This window comes from Colius striatus, chromosome 5 (assembly GCF_028858725.1).
Source record: "Colius striatus isolate bColStr4 chromosome 5, bColStr4.1.hap1, whole genome shotgun sequence".
Classification (NCBI taxonomy): Eukaryota; Metazoa; Chordata; class Aves; order Coliiformes; family Coliidae; genus Colius; species Colius striatus.
Window position 1 is genome coordinate 15163919 of NC_084763.1, and position 23064 is coordinate 15186982.

Here is a 23064-nt window from a genome sequence, read left to right on the forward strand (position 1 = left end):
TGCGAGCCGCGCCGAGCCCGTGGCGCTGAGCGGCACCGGCGCCCTCCGGGAAAGCCGCCTGGGCCGCCGGCCACCGCGTGTGGCGGGGGGGCGGGCCGCTGCGGGAAGCCCCGCTGAAAGGAAGGCGTCCGGCGGGACCCGGGACTCTGGAGAGGGGTCTGCCCTTGGCCGTTCCCGGAGCCTGTTTCTCCTTCCCACCTCCTTCTTCTCCCCTGTGTCCCGCCAGTGTGAGTCTTTGCCGGTGGGGTGGGCACCAACGCCGCCTTCCATCCCCCCCCCCCCCGTCATGCGGTGGTGGAGCAGGCGTCGGCGGGGGAGGACTAGAGCCGGAGAAGTCTGCCTGGCCACTGTGTTTCAGTGCCTCTCTCTCTCCTAGAGCTGCTCTGGATTGCAAAAGTGGAGGGGGGAACTGAAACGAAATTTCCCCTTCCCCCCCGACAAGCACAGGTTTAAAGGAAAAGAGGAAAAACCCCAACGCCCCAAGAAAGAGCGAAACTGGAGTTAAACCCCTGCTGCCCCTCACCCGCGTCCTCCCCGCCCGGCTAAGAGGGACTTGCACTGCCGCCTCGGCGCCCCGACCCTATCCTGCGGCCGTGGGAACCGGAGCCGAGCCCGGGCAGAGAGAGGTCCGGTCCCTGCTGGATGCAGCGGGGAGCGGGCGATTGGCGCCCATGCACTTTCTGTTTAGGGAGACGACAAGTAACTAAACCACGTTGTCAAACTGCTGACCCAAAGGGGAAATGAGAAGACTGTGTGAGGTATTGACCAATCTGGGAATCGATACAATTTGTCTAATGCAACGGAGGATCGCGGGTTAAGTACATGTGAGGGAAGAGAGAGGATCCATTTGCTGAGAGAGAACGGGACAGCTACACCTTAATACCAAAAATATCCCCCGCAGCAGCAAGCCCGGTAGCGGCAGCAAGTGAGGTACGAGGCGAGGATCCAGCTCCCTGCAAACCGCCGGATCGATGACACCGTATTTGCAAAACCGGCCAATCGATCTCACTTGGCAAAACGACTGATCGATGCCAGCTTGCTCATAAGCCGCTTGCAGAACTACCTTCTCCCCACGCCTCTCTCCAAGCACCCCCCGCCTCCTTTTTTTTTTCTTGGCCACTTTTGTGTGTGTGTGTGAGAGGAAGGGGAAGATTCGTTTTTACCCCCCCCATCGGGGAGCCAGGCCCGTCGCAAATGGCTTCGTTTCCCGAGTCCGACTTCCAGATCTGCCCGCTGTGCAAGGAGATGTGCGGCTCGCCGGCTCCCCTCTCCTCCAACTCCTCCACCTCCTCGTCCTCCTCGCAGACCTCCAGCTCCTCCGGGGGCGGCGGCGGCTCCTCCTGCGGGGGCCCGCCGCGGCGGCTCCACGTCCTGCCCTGCCTGCACGCCTTCTGCCGCCAGTGCCTGGAGGCGCAGCGGCACCCCGGCGCGGGGGACTCGCTCAAACTGCGCTGCCCCATCTGCGACCAGAAGGTGGTGATCTCGGAGCCCTCGGGCATGGACGCGCTGCCCTCCTCCAACTTCCTCCTCAGCAACCTGCTGGACGTCGTCGTCGTGGCCGCCGCCGCCGACGAGCAGAAGAACGGCCGCGCAGCCGGGGCCGGCCCCGCCGCGGGCTCGGGAGGGGGCGGCGGCGGCAGCAACAACCGCCACCACGGCCGCCCGCCGCCGCCGCACCGCGCCGCCGGCAACTCGCCCGCCGCCGCCGCCTCGGCTGCGCCCTCCTCGACGTCCTCCTCCTCCTCGGGCGGCGGCTCGGCGGCGCTCCTGCTGCGGCGGCCCCACAGCCGGCAGGGCGAGCCCCGCTGCAGCTCCTGCGACGAGGGCAACGCCGCCAGCTCTCGCTGCCTCGACTGCCAGGAGCACCTGTGCGACAACTGCGTGCGGGCGCACCAGCGCGTCCGCCTCACCAAGGACCACTTCATCGAACGCTTCGCCGCCGCTACCGGCCCCGCCGCTGGCCCCACCGCGCCGCTCGCCCTCAGCCCGCCCTACCCTGCCTCGCCCTACAACATCCTCTCCGTCTTTCCCGACCGGGCCAGCTACTGCCAGCACCACGACGACGAGGTGAGCGGGTGCGCGGCGCGGGAGGGAGGGATGGAGGGGGCGGCCGTGCTCCCGCCCCTCGCCGGCGCCAGAGGGCTCTCGGCACCCTCGTGGCGGCCGGGCCGGCCCTCGGGGGCGGGCGGTGTCGGGCATCGGCCGCGGCTACTCCGCCCGCTGGGGCGCGCGGGTCTTGCCGGGCGGCCGGGGGTGGGCTCGGGCGGCCGCCCTGCCAGCGACTGGTGCGGGACAGGAGCCGCTAACAGGCCGGGGGAAGGGAGGGAGTGCGGGAGGCGACCCCGGGCACCTTACTCCGGCCGGGCGCTCCGCTCCGACGCCCGGGAGGAGGCAGTGGGAGCCGAAGGGGCCCGTCGCGAGGCGTGGGAGCTACTGTCCCGGGACGTGGGTGGCGGGAAACCGCGGCCGGGGCACCGGGCTACTGCGGGCGCTGCTGCCTTTCTGAGGGAGCTTATCAGCGCAGCAAAAGCGCAGAGATGCCAGCGCGAAAAGTGCGGTCTCCCCCAAGCCCCGATGTTCCTAGTGCAAAGTTAAAGTTCCTTCGTGGAGTCAGCTCTGTGTCGTGTTTAGCGTATGACCCAGCCAAGAAAGGAAACAAACCAAATACATAGGGAGGGAAGATAACTGTAACAAAGAAAAGACGCTAGTTGGTTGTTTGGTAGTTTTTTTTCTTTTATTTCAATGTAGTCAGCAAAGTTTTTCACCCTTTGCTATGGCAGATACATATCTTGCTCTTGGATAATATTTTAGCCTTCTCTTTAGTGCAAACGAAAACACTACTGATAGGAAAATGAGAACTTGCTTTACCTGCTCTTAATTTGAAGTGCTTTGCTCACAAATTTTGTTTGACAGTCCAAAGTATTGTTTCATAGCTTGAGAAGAGGCTGCAGCTTCAAAATGTACTGAAAGTGTCGTAAGTTTCATTGAGCATAGTTTCTTGCTGTGATAGTTTGAAACTTAGATTTTTCATCTGCAATGGGAAAATGGACGTTTGCTGTCGCCCTGCCACTCCCAACCCGTTCTGCTCTGGGGGTCAATGGGAGGGATTTTACTGGAATTTTCCAGTAACTTGAGTGTTGGAGGTAGTTCCCTCCCAGTATTAAACTGGACAGCACAACAAGCTGCTTCAGGGGACAAACCTGCCTTGAGGACAGGGTTCTACAAGAGTTTTCTGTGATGCTTAGTGCTGTGATGCCTTTGTCTTTTGTGATGCCTTTTTTGTTTGAAAGGACACTTTTCCTATCAACTTTAATGCCACTATATCTCTGAAACAGCTTTATAGAATGCTCTTCCGGAGCTTTTCTTGTTTCTTAAAGTTACTAGTGTCAGAGAATAAGGTACAAATTTTGGTGGAAAAAGAAAAACCTTTGAGTGGTGTTGGTGGGGTGTGCTTGAGGGGCAAGGAAATAGAAAATAAACAAAAAACACAAAACAGCTGCCTGGTGGCATTGGACTTCTTACAGCTTTTTGTTGTATCTAAGTATCTCCTTGTAGTGGGCTTCCTGAAGAACATGAGTAATACTGAATGTCAGAATGAAATTGTGGTGGTTGTTATTAATAAGCTGATAAAGAAGTATTTCTGCATTTGTTTCAGAGTATAACTTTGGACTTGAGATGTGGACTAAAAGGCTTCTAGTTTTTGTGTTCTCAGTGTGACAAAACCTCTTGTTCAAGTATGTAAAACTAAATGATGGGCTGTTGGCTGTAGTGTAGCATATCCAGCTTCTAAAGTGGTTATATTCTCTGCTGCTTGATGAAGAGTAGCTGGGACAGGAGCTCCAAGGTATTCTGTGGACTTTAAAGCTTAAATTGCAAAGAAAAAAATATATTTTAGCTTTGCTTTAAACTCTACAGCTTTTCTACAAGTATCTTCTAAAATAACGTTAGTTCATTTGATGTAACTAATTTTGTTTTAAACAGTACACTTTGAAAAGACTGTCTCTTAAGGACTGATTTTGGGTGTCCTTGTGTCCTGTAGACCTAAAAATTGTTTTAAAACAAGTGAGTGTTTTCAAGCCCTTAGCTCCTGTTGAGAAAGTCTTATTTTGGGAATTAATGATCTACTACTGGTCTTGATTAGTGAGGTGTGGTGGTTCCTTAATGTGGCTGTGCCTGATGAGTATTTGCAAGTATTTATTATTCACTCTAGGGGAAACTTTTGGGAGAGACTAAACTGTTTTGCCCTAGTCACACCCTGTAAATCTTTGTCACTTTCACTAAAAATGTGGGTGAAGTGTACTCTTTTTGAGAAAGGGTGACTGCAAAACTGTGAGGGTTATTGCTTGGTTAATTCTAAGAATGCTATTTAGAGCCTCATAAAAGGAACAATAATAGAAAGGAAGCTTTCCAAGAGAGTACTTAAGTGATGCCCTAAATACTTTGTTTGGCTGTCTAATAGTGAAAAATAATCCTAAAATGCAAGACTGGAATGGAAGCTTGAAACCTTAATATTAGTAGTTGTAAACTCTGATTAAGTATATAAGTGGGAAAAGCTGATGACAGAGCAGGATATTCCCTCAGGCTGGTGTCATCTGGGTAAGTTTGAGCACAGAAAGATCTCATCTGCAAGCTGTTAGAAGGTAGTTCTCTTGAATGTGAAGTTCTCCTTCCCTGGGATGTATCTTCCTTGTCCTGTTTGAGATTGGTTATGAGGCATTTGACTATGACCCTGTCTCTGAGGCTTTTCTGAGCCAAAGCAGCCGACTACCTTATTTTCTACCTCCTTGCCTAGAATATACTCTAATCCTTCCAACATTTTTGCTTGTTACCTTTAGTTCTGTTCTTACCTTTCCTCTTCTGGGAAGTACTGACTCTTCTCCTTAATTTTTCCTCCTTGCCCCCATTTTGAGACTCCCTCAAGTGAGGAGGGAAATGGCACTATGGGTGTTTTCTTGCTGGATGTCCCAGGTCTCAAAACAAGACTACATATATAAATTTGCAAGATAAGATCAAGGTAGTTGTTCTTTCAATGCAGAGAAATGGAGGCTTCCCCTCTTTACTGGGATGTGTGGAGCAGTCTCTCTTTAGTTGAGTTGGTTCTAGTCTCAATTGAGCTGTTGACTCATGCAAACTATAGTAATCTGTGTGCCACCAGTACATAAAGTCACTGACAGCAGAAAACGTTTACTGTTATTGTAGTGGCAAACATTAAAAGTAAACTTCTGAACAGTTTTCAGGGTGGCTAGTGCCTGGAAGTACTGCAACAGTGCATGGAAGGAAAGTAAACTTTCTGTGGGCATGGGGGTGGGGGAAGGCAAAAGCTATTCTTTTGTTGCTGTTGAAACTCATTCGAGTTGCTTGCCATTTGGAATATTGCTGTCTTGAGGTAAAATGCTGTCAGGCTAGCAAGGGAAGTGCTTAATCTTAAGTCAAATGCTTCCAAGCATTTACAAATGTAGTAATATGTCCAACACCGTTTGTTGAGTTTTTTTCCTGTGTGACTGTGTGTGTTGTATGGATAAACTTACCAATGTTACACTAGTAAGTAGATGTTTTCATCATAGACCTGGACTTCAGGTGTGGAAAAGGTTTTACTTTTGGTCTTATCCATAATGAATTCAGATATGCTAACTAGTGTGTTAAAGTGTACTTGATTGTCTCACCTCTGACTGAAGGAGCACCTTTTTTTTCCATAGAATTCTCAATAACAGGTTGCAAACTAAGCCAGATGCTAAGAAAATGTTAGAACAGCTGTAGGATACTTGGCTTGCATAGATAAACTACCTAGATTCAAGTGGGTCTATTGCAGAAAGTGAAAAGGGCTATAAGTCTGAAGTTAAATAATGTGGGGTTTCCTCTATGCCAGCTCCCAGCTTTAGTATCACTTGGTGATTCAATAGCAGACTTCTAACACTTTCTGGGGAAAGTGTGGAGTTGCTAGATTCAGTCAACTTAATGGTCTGTGACCCCCTAGTTCTCATATTGCTTTACAGATTCCATTTTAGAAATGACTCACAGATTACAAGGCAAAACCCTGTAGCACTACAGTTCCCACCCTCCCCCCAGGGCAAGAAAGGACATTAAAGTTCTTTCTCCCTTTGCCCTTAGCCACACTGTTCCTTCCTTTTGTTTGCATCAGTTCTGGCTTTGGTCAGGTTCTTTAGTGATTAATTCACAAACTCAAAAGTTTGTTGCTGCATCAGTGAGTCGAAATGTCTCATGGGAATGTTGGTGCATGTGGACAAGACTGGCTAAAATTAAGTTGCTACATTGAATTCTGGAGTTGCATATATCCCTGAATTTATGATCTTTTCAGACTGAAAAAAATTATACTCCTCTGTCTTGTCGTACAGTATAGAAGTATACTGTATACATTATAAAAGATGCAACTTTTGAAGGCTTGTGTCTGTATTGGGGAGGGCATTCAAACTGTCAGCTGAACTGGGAGCTACTTACCTGGTACTTTGGCTAAATTTGCTGATTGAATTTATACCTAAGCTCCTCTAATGAAAGGTGAAGCCCTCATTTCACAGTAGGAAGCAAGCTGTCTCAGACTACTCAAATAATGGTATCTCCCTTTTTCCTCTGTTCTGACTGGGCTTGGTTATGTGAACTTGGGAGGTACTTCTGTGAACTAATCTAACTTGTTTAATGTGACAGCTTCCTTAATTTATTTTAAAATGGGTGTAAATTTGCTCAGATTGCAGAGGAATGTGACCCAAACCAAACTGATATGAGGGAAAAGGGGGAATAGCGTGACTAGGAAGGAAGAGTAGGTTAGATATAGTCCCTTTTGTGTAATGGCTTGCCATCACTGCCAAATGCTTGAGCTTTACTCCATGGTGCTTTTAATGCTGTCCATCCCTGTGTCCTAAAACAGCTGGCTGATACAAAGGGAATATGCCCATGTCCCCACTTCTGTGTCTCTTGCTCAAGGGCTATTTATGTGAAACTGCAGTATGTGATACAAATGTGATGCAGGCACTTGCTGTTCCTCTTACTAAATGTTTTTTCTAATGGTTAGGGGTTTTAATAATTTCATTTAGAGGCCAAAACTTCTAGGAGTGCATGTTTTGCCTTATTGTGTTTGGCTTGCTGTTGTGGCTGTTGTAGTTTCAGCTTTAGAGGAGAATGTGTGTATGAACTCTTATGTATATACTGGAAGTATTAATTTATCTGTAAGAAACTGCATCTACTTGTTTATACTAATTCTTCCTTATCATACTGTCTTTTGTCATCTGATACCAAATGCACATGCAGGTGCCCAATCTGAAGGTAATACTTAAATTATGACACTTTTGGGACTTTAATTGGCGAAGAAAGCAGGATGGTGAATTTTGTCTGTATGTGGACTGAACATCTTTAGAATGAAGGGGTTTAATATCTAATTTCACACTTAAAGTACTAACATTCAGGTATCTGGTGCTAAATAGGGGACCTCTTAGATTATTCTGCCTTACTTTCCTTTTATCTGCCCCTTCCCCAGCATGGCTTTAGCTCCTGGTTCTTCCATGTATATAAAAATATTTTGTTCAACTGCTTCTCTTGTGAGAGAAAGCTTTGGGTTTAAAACATACTGGACAGAATCAACATCACCTACTCTCTCCTGCTTTGCTGTGGCTAATGATAAAAAGCTCTTAACATTTTAGAATACATACAACAATTGTGTTGCTTTTTTTCTTCCTGGTGATAATGTGATGTCATTACACTACTGGCCTAATTAAATGTGACTTCAGATAGTTTCCAGTGGGTAAAATTGGAAGAAACAGAAATGCCATGTCTGTTCAGGCAACTTTTACGGACTGTGTTTCACTTTAAAGACCATCTTTTGAAAAAGCACCAGTATCAATACAGTAGAAACTTGCCGGCTGCAGCATAGACCTGCGAGATCTCTGAAAACTGGGCTGGAGATACATATACAATAAGTAGACATGAAACTAGTCTACTGTTACCAAGAACTTTCTTTAACTTCAGTTTGCAAGAACTATTGTCATGAAGCACCTCTCGTAACTTGAATAGAAGATCTGACTGAATCTTTGCTTCAATGTAGTGATGAAATCTTGCATCGTGAAGGGAGTTTCTCCCTTCAGCTATATCTCCAGAGCATGTAAACATGCTTACTAGACCATGCTTCCTTAGAGGAAAACTACCTAGTTCCTCTCTTTTTAAAGTTAAGAAGGTATCATTCCTCTTTCAATACTGTCTTGACCCCATCTCTTCCTAGTTCTCCTCCCATACTCCCTTCCTTCCTGCAAAGTTGCTGGTGTCTTTGCATCAGACAAAGAATTGTGATGTGTTGAGAGCACAGATCTTGAGCTGCATGAACAATGCTCTGAATGCAAGACTGACTTACCACAGATAAGATTTCATCAGAGGGGTTTTTATTGTCTCTTGCTATAAATCCACTTTCAATAGAGCAGTTACAAATATAATCTTGGATCATAACTATGTAGTACATAATTTTTAATAATGCTTTTACCCTGTCATTCTGAGTCTTAATTGAAGTGCAGAAATACTGGATGGGAAGGGGACGACTACGTGGCAATGCAAGTATTGGTTAATATAATGAATGGATGTCCCTCATCCTAAAAATATATTAGCCATATGTCCATGTTGTAACTGGCTCAGTTGCAGTTCCTTCCATGAGTTGTTTTCTGTTTTCCCTGCTTGTGCTTGTTGAAGGACTATGTGGGTGGCATGGGTTTGGTATTCTGACAAATTGTGCTTATGCATTCAAATCGGTTTTGAAAGTCACGGGAATAGAACAAAACCATGTTAAAGAATGGGAGCTATGCTACCTGCTGTTTTCTGACTTGGTTCAAAAGCTTCTTTAATATGTGATATCACTTTAGATAACTTCCTCTCTTCCTCTTTCACACCTTAAAGAGGAGAAACAGTATGTGGCAAATCATAGAATGGTAGGGCTTGGAAGGGACTTTTTAGAGATCATCTAGTCCAACTCCCCTGCTAAAACCAGGTCCACCTAGATCAAGTCACACAGAAATACAGAAGTAGAACTTAAATCCTGAAGTTCTTTTGACTCTTGGGCTATTCTTCCTCTTTATCAGCCTTCAACAAAGTAGCATTTTCAACTACGGAGTCCATACATAGTAACATTACTTAAAGACTAAAAATGCTCACCAGCTTTGAATGCTCTAGCTATTCATTATGAAAAGGAGTAAAAAAATCTTTACCCACATATGAGGATCATGAATCACAGAATCTTAAAGGTTGGAAGGGACCTGTGCTGTCCTACTCTGCTGTGCTGTGGATGTGTGCCATACTGATGCTCCAAAAGAATTCAGTTACATGTTCAGCTGTAAGAAATAAGACCTCCATACCTGTTATTTCACTTGAGTGTATAACATGCATTTCTAAAGCCTCAGATGGTGAGTTTGTTGGATAGGATGATGTTTAGTCAGCATTTTTCCTACATACATAGGTGAAATACTTTTTTTCAAGTGACTAAGACTTGAACTGGAAGCTTAAAATGAGAAGCATATTGTTTTATGATTCTGCATACTTTGTCCTAAATGCTTCTGCGCTGGTGCTGACTTGGAGAAAACGATTCACCTTCCAGCAGTGGGTAAGGAATTTGAGGTAATCTCTAAACTTGTCTTGCCTAGCCTTGGGTGGAAGTAATTTTTCAGAGTTGACTGTTCAAAATTGAGGACCAAGAGGTAGGTCTCCAGCACTATAGTGGAAATGTGAAAGATTTTTAAACTTGCTTCTGGAATGTACAGATTAATCCAACCAAAGGCTACTGTTGTCCTGTTGTTACTTCAGTAGTTCTAGAGCTCACTCTTGTTTGTGACTCTGATATCTTTAAAAATATCACACAAGTAATCACTAAGGGATGCTCTCGGTACCAGTACTTTCCAGGACTACCTGCCCTTGAATCTTGGTTTTTCGGGGCAGGGGATGGAAGGGTTCTTTGAGCTGAAGGTAATAAGCTAAACTTGTGTTGCATCATTTTCCCTTAATGTAGGTCTCTGCATAACCAAAATATTTGAAGGTATTTTGTCCAGTTTGCTAAACCTTATATTTTCTAGAAGTTTGTATTATGGGCCCATTCCGTGCATTTTGTGGATAGCCAATGTTTTTTATAAACTGCCAGCTACTGTAAATGTTGCCTTTCCCTAGCTAAGCTATTGTAGAGGACCCCCAAATGCTGTTTGGCTAGATTAAATAGCTGCTAGGGATCTGACATTCAGAAATTGAGCTTCAAGGGGATTCTCAAATGATAACATTAGAGCTTGTTGCTTTCTTTGCCATGTCCTGTTGTGTTTTGGTTTTTGTGGGTTTTATTTGAATGTTTAGGTACTTGCTGTCTAGAGTGGCAGACTATGCTAGAACACTAATTTTTATACAGCCTTTTGTTCAGTTGCTCTTGGTTAACAAAAGACAAACTACTATTTAGAGGGAAATGTCAGCTATCAAACTTCAAATCCTCCCCTTTTCCCTCCCCCTTGACTTCAGTGGTTCTTATTATTCATGCCATTCATACTGTCAAGCCAGTTAAGTGCACAGTATAAAAATCTTTAGCCTTAAATCTTTGGTGCAAGCAAAGCTTGAAAACTGTCTACATTATGAATGCCTTGAAGCTTTGTAATCCAACCTAGTGCTACATCAAGGTCCTAGAGAACACCTCTGTGTCTGTGAAGGTTTGGTGGTGTGGTCTGTGAATTGCTGGTCCCTGTTCCGTTTCAGGTGTAAGAGATCAGGTAGCTTTGAGGGGCTTGCTGTTGCTATGTCTTTCTGTGGTTTAGAAGTCACCTACATAATTCTACAGTGTTTTAGTAAGTTCAAGTGTGAGGCAAATTAAGTTTATTACTTGGAAGAAAAACTCAAGACAATGGCAAGAATCATCATGCCTCCAAGCCTTCTTTTTTTCCCTTTAAAAGCAATGCTGGCAAAGAGTTAAATTTCACCCCCTGCAGCACACCCCGCCTCCACAGCTATATATGGTGTGCCCAAAGGCACTGGAGACTTAATACATTGAAGTTGGAGCGTGAAGGGGGTCTGCAGGCTGCTAGACAAAGTCACTCAAATTTCAAGAATACTTGATCCATACAAGGATGTTACTTGAGAAAGGCATGACTTCTCTGTAAGAAACTAGTTGCCAAATGAGCCAGCTGAATGTGTCCTAGGCACATATTTTTGTGACTGGATGAGCAAACTGGAAACCATTTTTCTTTAATTGATGGCAGATAAGCAAGCCAGCTCAAGTTTTTGAGAGCCACCTCCTTTCAGAGAACAATGCTAATTTATAGGGAAAACGAAAAGTGTGATTTTTCCCACTGAAATGCTTCCAAGTTCTAGAAACTATTGTACAGATAACTAAATTATCTATTGTATCATATTGACTTGACTGAACATTAGACAGAATGAGTGAAAAACTTAATTTTTCCACTATGTAGTTACTGTAGAACTAGCTGTAATGTCACAACAGTGTTCCAACAGAATGTATTTGGTGTCAACTTCTGTTAAAGGCATTAAAATGGATGGGCAAATATTTTGGGAGGAGGAGGGATAGGTTATGAAAAAAATAACAGCAACAACAAAACTTATATTCAGAACTGGAAATGTCAGGCAGTGCTCTGAAGCAAATTCTACCCTGAAAGAAATGAAACCAAACTAAAGAACAACAAAACTTTAGGGAATTAAAAAGATGAAATACAAGAGAATTACAGGAACAATGAGGTCTCAGTTTTCCCACTGCAGCTCTTATACTTGATAAAATGCTAACAGTGGGAAGATGTAATGCTCTTCCTGCTTCTTTCCCTTTTGTACTTAGTACAGTTAAGTGAGGAGGTTGATGTAAACCCTCCTCACACACCCTCCGATATCATGGAAGCATTGATAAGGTTAGAATTAGGAATTGTTAGGTTGTTATTAAAATGAAGGTGTGGTCTGCTTTTCCCCATTCTAGACATGTATTTCATCTGACAGTGTTGTTTCATTTTAGCTCTTGCTGCCTTCTAACATTGCTTATTTTTTTCAAGGACTCAGATAGATTGCATACAAATGCATACAATTTTGCCATACTTGATAGGATAAGTTTTAGATAACTGTGACTTGTCAAAACAAACATGATTTTATCTTTGTGTAACTGCCTTTCTGGCAAAGGTGATGTTATTCCATCTTTGCAGCTTGTCAAAAAGTAGTTCAGTAAGTACCTCTGAATCTGAACTGTTACTCTCTAAACAGTAGCAGCCTAACTTCTTTGTACCAAAGACAAGTGGAAAACTTTGAAGGCAATATTCACATGAGCCTGAAGGAGTAGTGAGGGCTTCCACTCAGAGTGACTTACTGTCAAAGTAATATTTTTCAGAGAGCAAATGTATGTGGTGGCTGCATGTGATGCTGCTAGCTACAACTAAAACTTCTTCATGATCTCGGAAGATGAGCCTTCCAGAGAACTACTTAGAGGTTCTGCTGGAAGTTCTGAAGCAGTGCAATTAAAATAAACATAGTGTGTATATTCATCTCCCTTTGCACAAGCCTTTGGTGTTGACTGGATATAGGTAAGGTCTGCATCTCTTTACAAAGCCTGGAATAGTTGGGTCCTCTGGCCGCTTAAGCTTGTAGTGGCATACACTTGGACTTGGATTACATCCAAAGGCTCTACTATTGCCTGAATGCTTCCTTGTCAGTTCTTTTATTACTTTTCCTATGCTTCTTAGTCAGTAAAGTGAGTTCAAGTAGTATGTGATTACTGAGAGTATTTACTAGTGTTTCTATTGTGGTCTCTTGGCCACAGTGCCAACAAACTTTCTACATTGAGAGTAGAAATGGAGAACCTTAATTTAAAAGTATTGGTTTTAATGTTAAGTCTACAGACTGGAATAAAGAAAAATCGCCTTGAACCATTCTTTCGGTTGTTTTAATTTTGCATCTCAGTACTTAAGTACTGCAAGCAATTGAGTTTATCTAAGAAAGGACCACAAACACCCTAAATGACTTCTATAATGACTCACTAGCTTTACTTTAATTGGTTTCCAATTTGCTTGACTATCCACAAAAACTTTGTGTGGAGGACTTACTCAGCTGGCTCATTTGGCCACCAGTTTTTTACCAAGAAGTCATGACAGCATTTTCAAGTAACATCCTTGTACATACAATTCAAGGTTGGCATTTTCATTCTGTCTGATGTCACTTCTGAAGTCTATTCTTAATGCCAGTCTACAGTGTTCAGCAGAGAACAGGGCTGCTAAGGAGCTCAAGCTGATGAGAAACCTCAATGGTGTGGACTCCAAGCAGTGTCCAGGTACAGAAAGTAGCATTTATTATGAGAGTAGTGGCATAGTGTTTGATACACTGGCAAAGCAAGGTGGCATACACAGTTCAGCTGTTTAGTTCACTAGACTTGGCACAGGTATCTGGCAGTCATCTGAATTTGCACGTCCTTTCTGCTTTAACCACCTTCAGACAGTCTGTTCTGTATCTTCTCCTTTCATGCATTGATTATCAACAAATGACAGGATGAAATAGCTCAAATCTAAGATGAAGGAAGTCAATACAAGTCTGATTAGACAATGGAGGCAGCAAAAGATATTGTAGAGAAAGTACTGAAGTTCCCTTTCTCCCATATAAACCTATTCTTCTTCCCCGATCTACCTTTAACAGCCCAAACTTTGAAAGAGAATAGCTTGGATGCTTTGAATTTTAAAGCTGTCGTTCTACTTTTCCTTATGAAGTGTTCTTGTGACTAAAAATGTCATTTGTAAATTAAATCTTCTTAGTTGTTCAGTAATATGTTTTCTGTTGTTGTTTGTCTTCATTATTGCCAGATTTTATATAGCATTTATGAGGGTTTGACTAGCATAGTAAGATTTTTTTTTTCCTAAATGAAAGAGAAATCTTGACAGTGAATCAATCTAGGAATAATGTAGTGAACAAGTATCCTGTCAGAATGGTTGTTTTGTCTTTGCCAATGTTCAATACAACAGTTTCAGAAAAAATATAGAAAGAGTATATAGTTTTAGAATAATTGGTCTACAAGGTGTCCTTCCATTTCAATTATCACAGGAGAACCTTGAAGGTGTCTTGTCTTCTACTCTTTAACATTAGTTTTCTACTGTGAGCAACAGAAAAAAAAATCTCAACTGAAAATACCATATAATATGTGAAACTTAATATCATCTTTACTAGAGGAGAAGATAGTGTTTTTATGATTTGACATGTAAACTTATTTTAATGCTATCCAAGGAGGAGATGTAAAAGAAAACACTTCTCATAAGCTAGGAGATAGATGGGAAGGGAAAAGTGTTGCATGTTAAATGGAACACCGAAATAGAAAAATAGCACAGTGATAGCTCCTAGCTGAGATTACTGTGTGGTATCCAAATGTGCTGTCAGCAGGTGAGAGTCTCTCTGAAATGACATGCTCTCTTGGAAATATTATCTTTCCAAGTATTCTTCAGCTTATGAGAATGATGTTATCTTCTTACAGGATTCAAGGGCACTTGTATGATGGCTTACCTTGGGATGGAAATCTGACATGCTCACAATATTGAGTATATTCTCATAACTATTCTAGTTGTGTGTTCTTGAACTGACAGAATTTGTTTTATGTCTTGCTTTGGAAACAATTATCTGATTCCATGTTGTGATTTTACTACAAAGCTTGCTTGGTATGAATTTTTTAAGGGATGTATGTGTAAAGAAGTAGTTGCCACCTGTATTAGTGGAGCCTTATTTTGGAAATAGCTTGGCAGTTTTCCATTTGGCTACTGTAGCAGAGATAGTTGACAGCTAAACAGTCTCTTGTCATAAGGAGGGAAATAAGGGGAAATAATCAAGGCAACTTCCACAGCTGTAAATCTTGTAATTTGTTTTGGATGCATATAGACTAATGAAGTATTTTTGAAGCAGCATAATGTGAAAAGATATAAAATACTAGTGATCCAAGAAAAACTCAGAAGAGACCCCTGTCTGACCCAGGCAAGCTGCTGCCAGCAGTTTACTGGAAGCAAATGGCTGTTTGTGAAAGATACTCTCCTAAATCAGTGAGAGTCAGAATATCGTGGTGTGTGGGTTGTTTTTCCCCATTTCATGTATCTGTTTTTCTCCAAGCAGGGGAGACATTCTTGCCAAATGCATATGCCATGATACTTTATTTTTTTGCTACAATTAGGTAGTAATGCTTTCAGAATGAAATACCTTGATAAATTGAAGTTTAAACAAACAAAAAGAAACAAAACCAGCCAAACAAATTCTCAAAACATTGAGCTCTCATGTGGTCAAAGAAGCCACTTCTTGGAGTAAGCTGACTTGTTTTATGTTTGATCCCATATGGAGTTACGGAGAGAAACCATTCCTTGAGTGCTTTTGTTAAATAAAGCTGTTGCCATGAATTAAGCAACACTGCCCTGGAATGTTTCTGATCATGGTCTTGCAGAGCTTGTGACCTTTGCACTGAACATGTGAACTGAAACTTCATCTTCCAGTGTTCAATAACCATGTTAAAAATTCAGAGGTGAGGCAGTCTTGGGATTTCCTTAGGCTAGCTTAAATGCCAAGTGAAATTTAAGTGCTGATTTATACAGTTAGATTTATTTAAAAAAAAGTAAGTTGAATTGAAAAAGCTGAAATCTTTATTCTGAGGCTGAGAATTCTTTTTCAAGTTAAAAACAGCTGCATAGACAACCTCTTGTAATGCCTTCTTTTATCGGAGCCTACTAAACTAAAATATCACCACCTTCTTGTCTAGAAGCATCCAATTACTATTAATCTGCATATTAGAAGTTGTATACTACTACTGCTACTTAAAACAATTGCTTTAACCAAGAACTGGTTGTAGTGCCTGAAGAGGTTATTCAGTTTAACTGGGCTACAGCTGAAAGGAGGAGAGGAGCAGTTTAAAAATCTGTGCCTCTCAGAATGTCTCTGATGCCACCATACTTCTTACCCTACTAGAGTGCTGTAAACAATTTGTTTTTCTTGTTTACAGGATAGAAACACTGCCACCTCTTGGCTATTCATCACCCTCACCTCTTTAAAGAAACGGTTTCTAGTTTCTTGATGTTTCCTGGGGCTGTTTCTGAGTAGTTGGGTGGTTGTATGGTGAAAGTCTTACTATTCTGTGCTGTAGACTGAGATTCTGTATGCAAATCTTAGTGATTCTAATCACTAATAAGGGGTACTACTTCAGTGACTGTCAGCTCTTTCTGACCTATCTCAGTGTATTACCTCCCTTAAATGTACTAGGCTAAGGTGGGCTTCTGTCATTGCTACATTAGCTGACCAGAAAACTTGGTAACAGGATTGGAATCTGAAAGTAACATCTGGCATAAGGAGATTCAGCCTTTATGCCCTAAAAAGGGATTTACTAAGTATTTCCTACTCATCTTAGTTTTGAGCAAATTAAATAGTGTTGATCAGTTATTGAATTCTGCCTAGTTGGGGAAAGTTTTGACTATGTTTTAGGTAGTAGTTTTATTGAAGCTGCCTTGGAGCTGTTTAAAATATTACAGCATCAGTATTGCCTATGTGTGGGGTTAATTTAACCCTTAATTCTAGAAGACTTGCCAATTGTGAGGGAAGCTATGCTTCTCCCAAAATACCTCTTCTTAACTGTAAGCATTCTTGTCTCTGTATAATTACCCAGCACTGTGCTGGCCAGGTGCTTATCTGGTCACTCAGTGAACTTTATTCCTGAGAATGTAGAGAGAAGGATGACTTCTTCAGCCCAGTCAATCTGCCTTGAGGAACACCCCTGATGCTGACTCTTATTCTAACAAGTCAATCCAAGGGGGCTGCTGGGAAGACACCCTGTTTAAAACCTACCCAAAGAGAAAAGTCTCACTTTCCACCTCTCAGAGGACTTTTCCCATAGAACAACTTTGGTGCAAAGCAGTAATGCCTGTATCCCAAAGGGCTTGTAATACCAGTTAGTGCAATCTCCACCCCAAGCATCAAGCTTTAGTGGAATGCAGAAACTTGAGACAGCAACAAGGTGCCTGTATTACATGAGAGGACTTCAGTGGTTGAGTGGGATTGTCAGGATGCTAACAATATCCTGACTTCTATATTATCAAATGGAATTAATTTCTTGATGTGTAACTTGATCTCTGGGATGAGGATAGAGGATCTGGGTTTCCAGCATCTGTTCATAAGTTGCAGCTCAAAACCCTTTCCCCAAGGTGGTCTCCTTCTCCCTTTAAGGGTGAAGGTGGGAGGTCATGGTGGGGAAGTGACTTTCCTCTGTATCCCTATTGTATGCACCTCTCAAAGATGAGGCAGGTACAAATCCAATTTCCTGTGAACTAACTTTTAAAAATCTTCTGGAATGGTGGTTTAGAGTCTCTTGTGGGTACCATTCAACTTCATAAAGCAAAACCTGAGTGACTGGCCCAAGAGAGAGCAAGGATGAGCCTGGCTTCCTTCTCAGCAGGAGAGGATGGATGAGGGGTTTGCAGTACCAATCTGTGTTCCACTGGCTTATACTTAATATCACTGAATTCTTTACCCAGAATATAAATGAATGAGTCAAGCCCTTGTATTACTGCAGTACAAACTAGGAAATAAACTGAAGTTGCTTAAAGATGTACTGTAGCCTTAGCAAATAAGGTTTCAGTGGGCAAGCTATATGCCTTTTTGCAGGTTAGAGAATAAGGCAATAAAAAAGGGTGAAAGATCATGTCTTGATACTTTTTTTTGTATAAGTGCCATTAGTTGTCTAGCTTTGAGGAGCTTTTCTTAGATGTAAATGACAAGAAATATGACAGTCTGAGGTTCCTAAAATAATTTTATTTAACAGCAAAAAACACCCTGTGTTGTGTTTAATTTTGACATACAGATTAAAGGTATATTGTGTGGATGCTGTCATTAATAAACCCCCTATTTAGCATTTATTTTCTGTCATTCTTACCACAGTCAATCATACTGCATAAACAGTAGTGACTGGTTTTTAAAATGGAGGCTTGCTGGGGGGAGGAAGGACTGGAAAATGCAGTGCCTCTGGAAACTACAGAAGTGTTTTTGTAGTGGCAGATTCATCAGGATAAAATAATTCTGGTTAATTCACAATAAAAGTGAACAGATAATGGGTATTTCAGAATTGCTTGCAGCTATTAATGATGGCTAAGTATTTTGAATGGAAGAACAAAAACCTACTTTAAGGTTTTTTTCAGGCTTTTCGAGAAAGCTTAAGAGTTTTTAACATCTCAAAACATGTTTGACCTCCCCACCCTTAAGCCATTTTGACACTCTTTACCATTGCATTTCAACAGGAAAGAAAGATCCTTTTTATAGCCAAATGGCTTCCTCCTTCTCTTCTCCCTCTTTTCCCTTCCATCCCCCACCCCAGAGTGCCTTTCTAGTGCTCAGGCTTCAGCTGCTGCCTGGATACCGGCTACATCTGTCTTGTTTAGATGGTCCTAAGGAAAAACAGCACAGAATGTGACCGGAGGGCCAACAACAAGATATGTTTCTTTTCAAATTTGAAAGGAAGCCCTGCACTTGCTTCTGCCTGTTTTCCTAAACTGGTTTTAAATCAATCATGGGCTGGTAAATGCCTTCTCTTTCCCTCCTCTCCCTGAAATGGTCAAAATCCAAAACATTCAAAAAGTCTTAACGAGTTAAATATGGTGGTGTTCACAGAACTGTTTCCCCTAGTACAACTTCCAGTTTGAAATAAACTCTTTTTATGGGCTCTTGCTTTGAGATGGCCACTGGGAAAAGTTTCAAAGAGGATAGTGTTGCTCTGTGTGGAATTTGGAGGTTTGCAACTCCATAAAATGCTTGCACTGACAGCAGACTGGGCTTTTGTACTGGCATTAAAAGGGACAGCATTAAAAACTGATCTTGGGTCTGAGCAGTGCTTGATGTTTTGTGGGGATTGTGATGTAAAAGATGGTGACTGTCAGGAAAGAGTAATTATGTAGGGTGGATAGAGGACATTGTAGTCTCTATTTTGGGGGGAATTTTCTGTGGGTGTTTTAAGTGCTGGATGGTGACTGGAACAATGACAATCTGTGCAAGTCGAGAATGGTGTTACAAACTTGTGGGATGGTGGTGGCTGCATATTAACAGTTAATCAGCTTGCAGGGGTGGGGGGGGGGGGGGGAATGACTGATAGGACTTGATCCTGCTCATAAAGCTCAGCTCTAGTTGAAATGGATTTGCTCTTGTCACAGTATCTTGTTACACACAGAATAGGAGGAGACTCTTAAAACATCAGCATGTTCTCATGTATTTACATCACAACCTGTGTGTGTCTGACTGTTCTGAGGTGCTAGCTTTTGATTAGCTGTCCCTTTACCACTCTCTCCACCCTGGATGTGTATTATAATGAACTACAGGGAATTGAGGAAAAACAATTATCTGGAGGAGAAATAGCTCTTGTAAGAACCAGTGTTACTTTTTGGTTTAATAATAATTACTACTACTTTTATGTGTTCAAGAACTTATTGGCCTTTTCACTTACTTTAAATAGGCTTATACTGCAGTAAATGGCTTTAGATGTATGAGCTCTGTTGTTCATTATTATGTTCTTAAGTCATCATGGAATAAGGATAAAATAAGTATGTGGGCTTAGGAGATGCGGTCTAAATAGTTCACATGTTAGTGATGTGATAGAAGTGTCCAAGAACTTGGTCCTTTTGTGGAAACATTGCTAGAGTTGAGACTGACTTTCATTGTGGTTTCCTCTGTATTAACAGTGCTTGAACTTTGGAATCTACTTTCCTGGCTTTTGTGTGGGAAGGCAGAGCAAAATGGATGTTTGCACTGAACTCAGCACGTACAGTAAGCCGCAGATAACAATTATTTGGCTTTTTAACATCACTGTATGTGATGTTGAACCAGCCACACAGGGTTGCCCTATATATTCACATAGGAAGTGCATAAAGTAACTTGGTCAGCTTGCAGGAGCTTTGGCTTTTATTAACCATGTGTTGCTGAAAAGTGGCTTGTGATTCTACGTGGAGATGTACAACCTAACCCAGCTCTGAGGGTGCTTCAGCTTGTGTTGGGGAACAAAGATTCTGAAGCATGTTTCCAGGACGTGTTATGAGGACAGTCTCAACTTCAAGGCAGTCTCTCTTAATAAACGTTGCAGAATTTGTTGTAGAATGTGGGTAGCTCAGGCCTAAAACTGAAGGAATGCTTTCAAAGAGTTTCCCCTGTGAAAAATGTGGACTAAATAGAATGAGATAGTTATTAATTTTTTTGCAAATCTAACTTCTGCTGGACTTGAAGGTATATATTTCAATCTCACTCACAGATTTAGTGAAAATGAGTGACCTAATATCTGTTGATTCTCAGCAGACCTGAAAGGGGTCACAAACTGGAATAACTTGTGCCTGCTTAGCTCTGCCTATCCTGGTGGGATTTAAGTGCTGGCATAAACTAACGTGAACACTAGCTGGACTTTTGTCTTAACCAGAAGAGCTGTGGAGTCTGCGGAGTTCAAAGGAACGTGTAAATAAACTTGTCTTTGGACTGCTCTTCTGAGGTGTGGATTTCCCTGGCTGAAGTGACCTGCTAATGCCAAAGACCCTCCCTATTTTGCAACCTGTGTATTGTTTTACAGTGCCATTCCCTTGCAGAAAAGTGGAGTATGGAGGAGAGGAATGCAGATTACCAGAGTAAAATGATTAGGCTTTCTTTCATTTGAATTTAGTGGGAGCTGAGATATTGAGTTTGATGCTGTGAGGATTGGACTAGCTGTTAAAATCCTGCACTTGGCCCACAGCACAGCATATGTGCAGTCCTCTTCTCTTCGTCTTCTAGCATGTGGTAGGAGAGGACTCCATGCCTAGGTTACAGGGAAGGTGGTCTGGAGGGTAAATATTCACTATACGCAGAAGTAGCTTATGACAAGAGTAACAGTACAAGCTTTAATGATAGCTGTGTTGGAAAGTTAGGAGGAGCCTGCCATTTTTATTTCCAGTTGTTGGAAGCTGATATTTGGCCTCTGTGGACTGCCCTGAATGCTTCCAGTTGCTCAAAATGGAGGCAGTTTGCTACAGAGGCACTGGGCAGTGCTGGCAGAGGGCATTCCCTCCACACGGCCTGGCTCCTGGTTCTGTGGTGACCTCAGCCAGCCAAGGGCATGCTGCTGCTGGGAGGAGGGGTAGGATGGCCCTGCTGACACTTAGGCTGCCTCTTCCCAACACCTGAACATTGGCATTGGCTTGTACACCTGTAGTGGCTTCCCTGACATCAGAACAAGCAGCTGTATTAAGGACCTAAGCTGACTTGTGGGCAACTTTGTTCGTGATAGACAATGGACAAATTAAGGGTAGTCTTGATCTAAATCCATTCTCTGATGGCACTACAAAGTGTTAATGCTTGCATGTGGGAGTTGACTGAACTGGGGGGGATGCTGCTTGGGTCACACTTGGGGCAGTTGTATGCCTCCCCCGCTCATATCTACAAATGCAAATCTGTGAGGTCATATTGAATGCTGCATCATGGAACTGAGAAAAGCTTTTTAAGCGGAAGCCTTGTTGGAAGGAGAACTGATTTCTCCTGTCTCCTTCCATGGTGCAGCCCCCTGGGGTTGTGTATTGTTGACTTCAACACTTATTTTGCCCCTTTAGTTTGATTTGAATAATTATATGAAGCTAAGAATCTCAGAATTGCATTGCTTCTTTCTGCCACCATGAAACTACAATACTAAACAACTCTCTCACAGTAAACCTTGAGCCACACGTGCTTCAAGTCCAAAGTGTTGCCTGTGGTGAGTTAGCTTGCTCTTTTTGCTTCAGCGTGTTAAACCACACTGCTGACTGAAGAGCAGTCTTTAACAAGAAGAGGCATTGGTCTACAGCATGAGATGAACACAGAGTTACAACTGGCATCTGTAATAGTGGGCTCTGCCCTCCTTCCTTGATTTATCGAAGCCTTCTGCAACATCGTCTTAGAATGGGAGCTCTTAACGCTTTCAGAGTTGTTATCCCTCATTTCCCAGATTTGCTGCTTGTCTGGCACCACAACTTTTCACCTGTCTTCCAATTCAACGCTTCTTTTTTCTTTTAAATCTGGCTTTAATGAACAAATGTAACTTTGGGTTAAGGGAAGAATATTAATGTACAGTGTAACTGAGGGTTCTGTTCACTGTAAGGGTCTTTTGACCTGTGTGTTAGTGAGGGCATTGTTCTGGTAAGCCGTTCCAGGACCCATCCTGCCAGTCTTCTGTACAGGATTAATCATTTCCTCTTGACCTCCTGCTCTCTTTTCCTAACATGTTGCATTGATCAGAATCCTTAACTTGCAAGTTCGCTCCTGTTTTTTAAAAATGGGAGGAAAAGGAGGGGGGAAGGAATGCAAAGAAATTATATCTAATGTCTGCTGTTAACATTCTTAGTGGGCTTTTTCCCCGTTTTTTCCTTCTTGGCTCCTCCCTTCTCCCAAGAAAAGAAATCCTTTCCTGGTATGTATTAGCTCCAGATCTCAAGCATCTTGATTGCTTCTGTTTCACTGGAATTACTTTTTTGAGCATGCAACTTCCTGCAAGATCAGTTTTGCTTGTAAAGCTTTACCTAGCTGGGGCTTTCAGCTACTGATCTACCAGCTTAGACCACTATATTAATCTTCTATCTGCAGTATTTTCATGTTAGGTAATGCATTGTCAACAGTACTGCATGTGACTCTCAACTTCCCTCTTTTTTTAATGCCAGCAGAGGAAGGTATTTGAGATCACACAGGGTAACTACCTAATAGAGAGCTTCATGTTTGTCTTTACTGACATCATCTTTGTTATGCCTTTAAGGGAGCTGTTGATTTTTAAGGTACAAGGCTCTGCTGCCACCCAGTCCCAGATTGTATCAGTAGCAGAAAGGAATACTTGTTCTGTTCAAATCACCCACCAGTTCTTGTATTCACCTACTTGACTGAGGCTGGAAGCTAAACCAAACTTCCCAGGAGCAGATCTCTAGACTTCAAATTTCACTTCTGCCTGAGGTAGTTGTTTTTGACTCAATGCATTCAAGCATGATCTGGCTTTTGGGGAGGCTGTTGCAGCTTGTGCTTCCTCTTCTAAGGTGTTAATGGCAGCTCCAAGGGAGATAGTCAAGATGAAGAAAGTCAATAGGATAAAAGCAAAGGCCTGTT

The 23064-nt window shown here is 42.8% G+C and overlaps 1 protein-coding gene across 1 annotated transcript in view; it reads left to right on the forward strand.

Annotated features, from left to right (window-relative positions):
• The first annotated feature begins 1194 nt into the window (after positions 1–1194).
• Positions 1195–23064, forward strand: part of TRIM71 (tripartite motif containing 71) — a 53598-nt gene continuing 31728 nt past the window's right edge. Inside the window, exon 1 of the mRNA XM_061997308.1 lies at positions 1195–2067. Coding sequence (XP_061853292.1) covers positions 1195–2067 — 873 coding nt within the window. The remainder of the gene's footprint in view (positions 2068–23064) is intronic.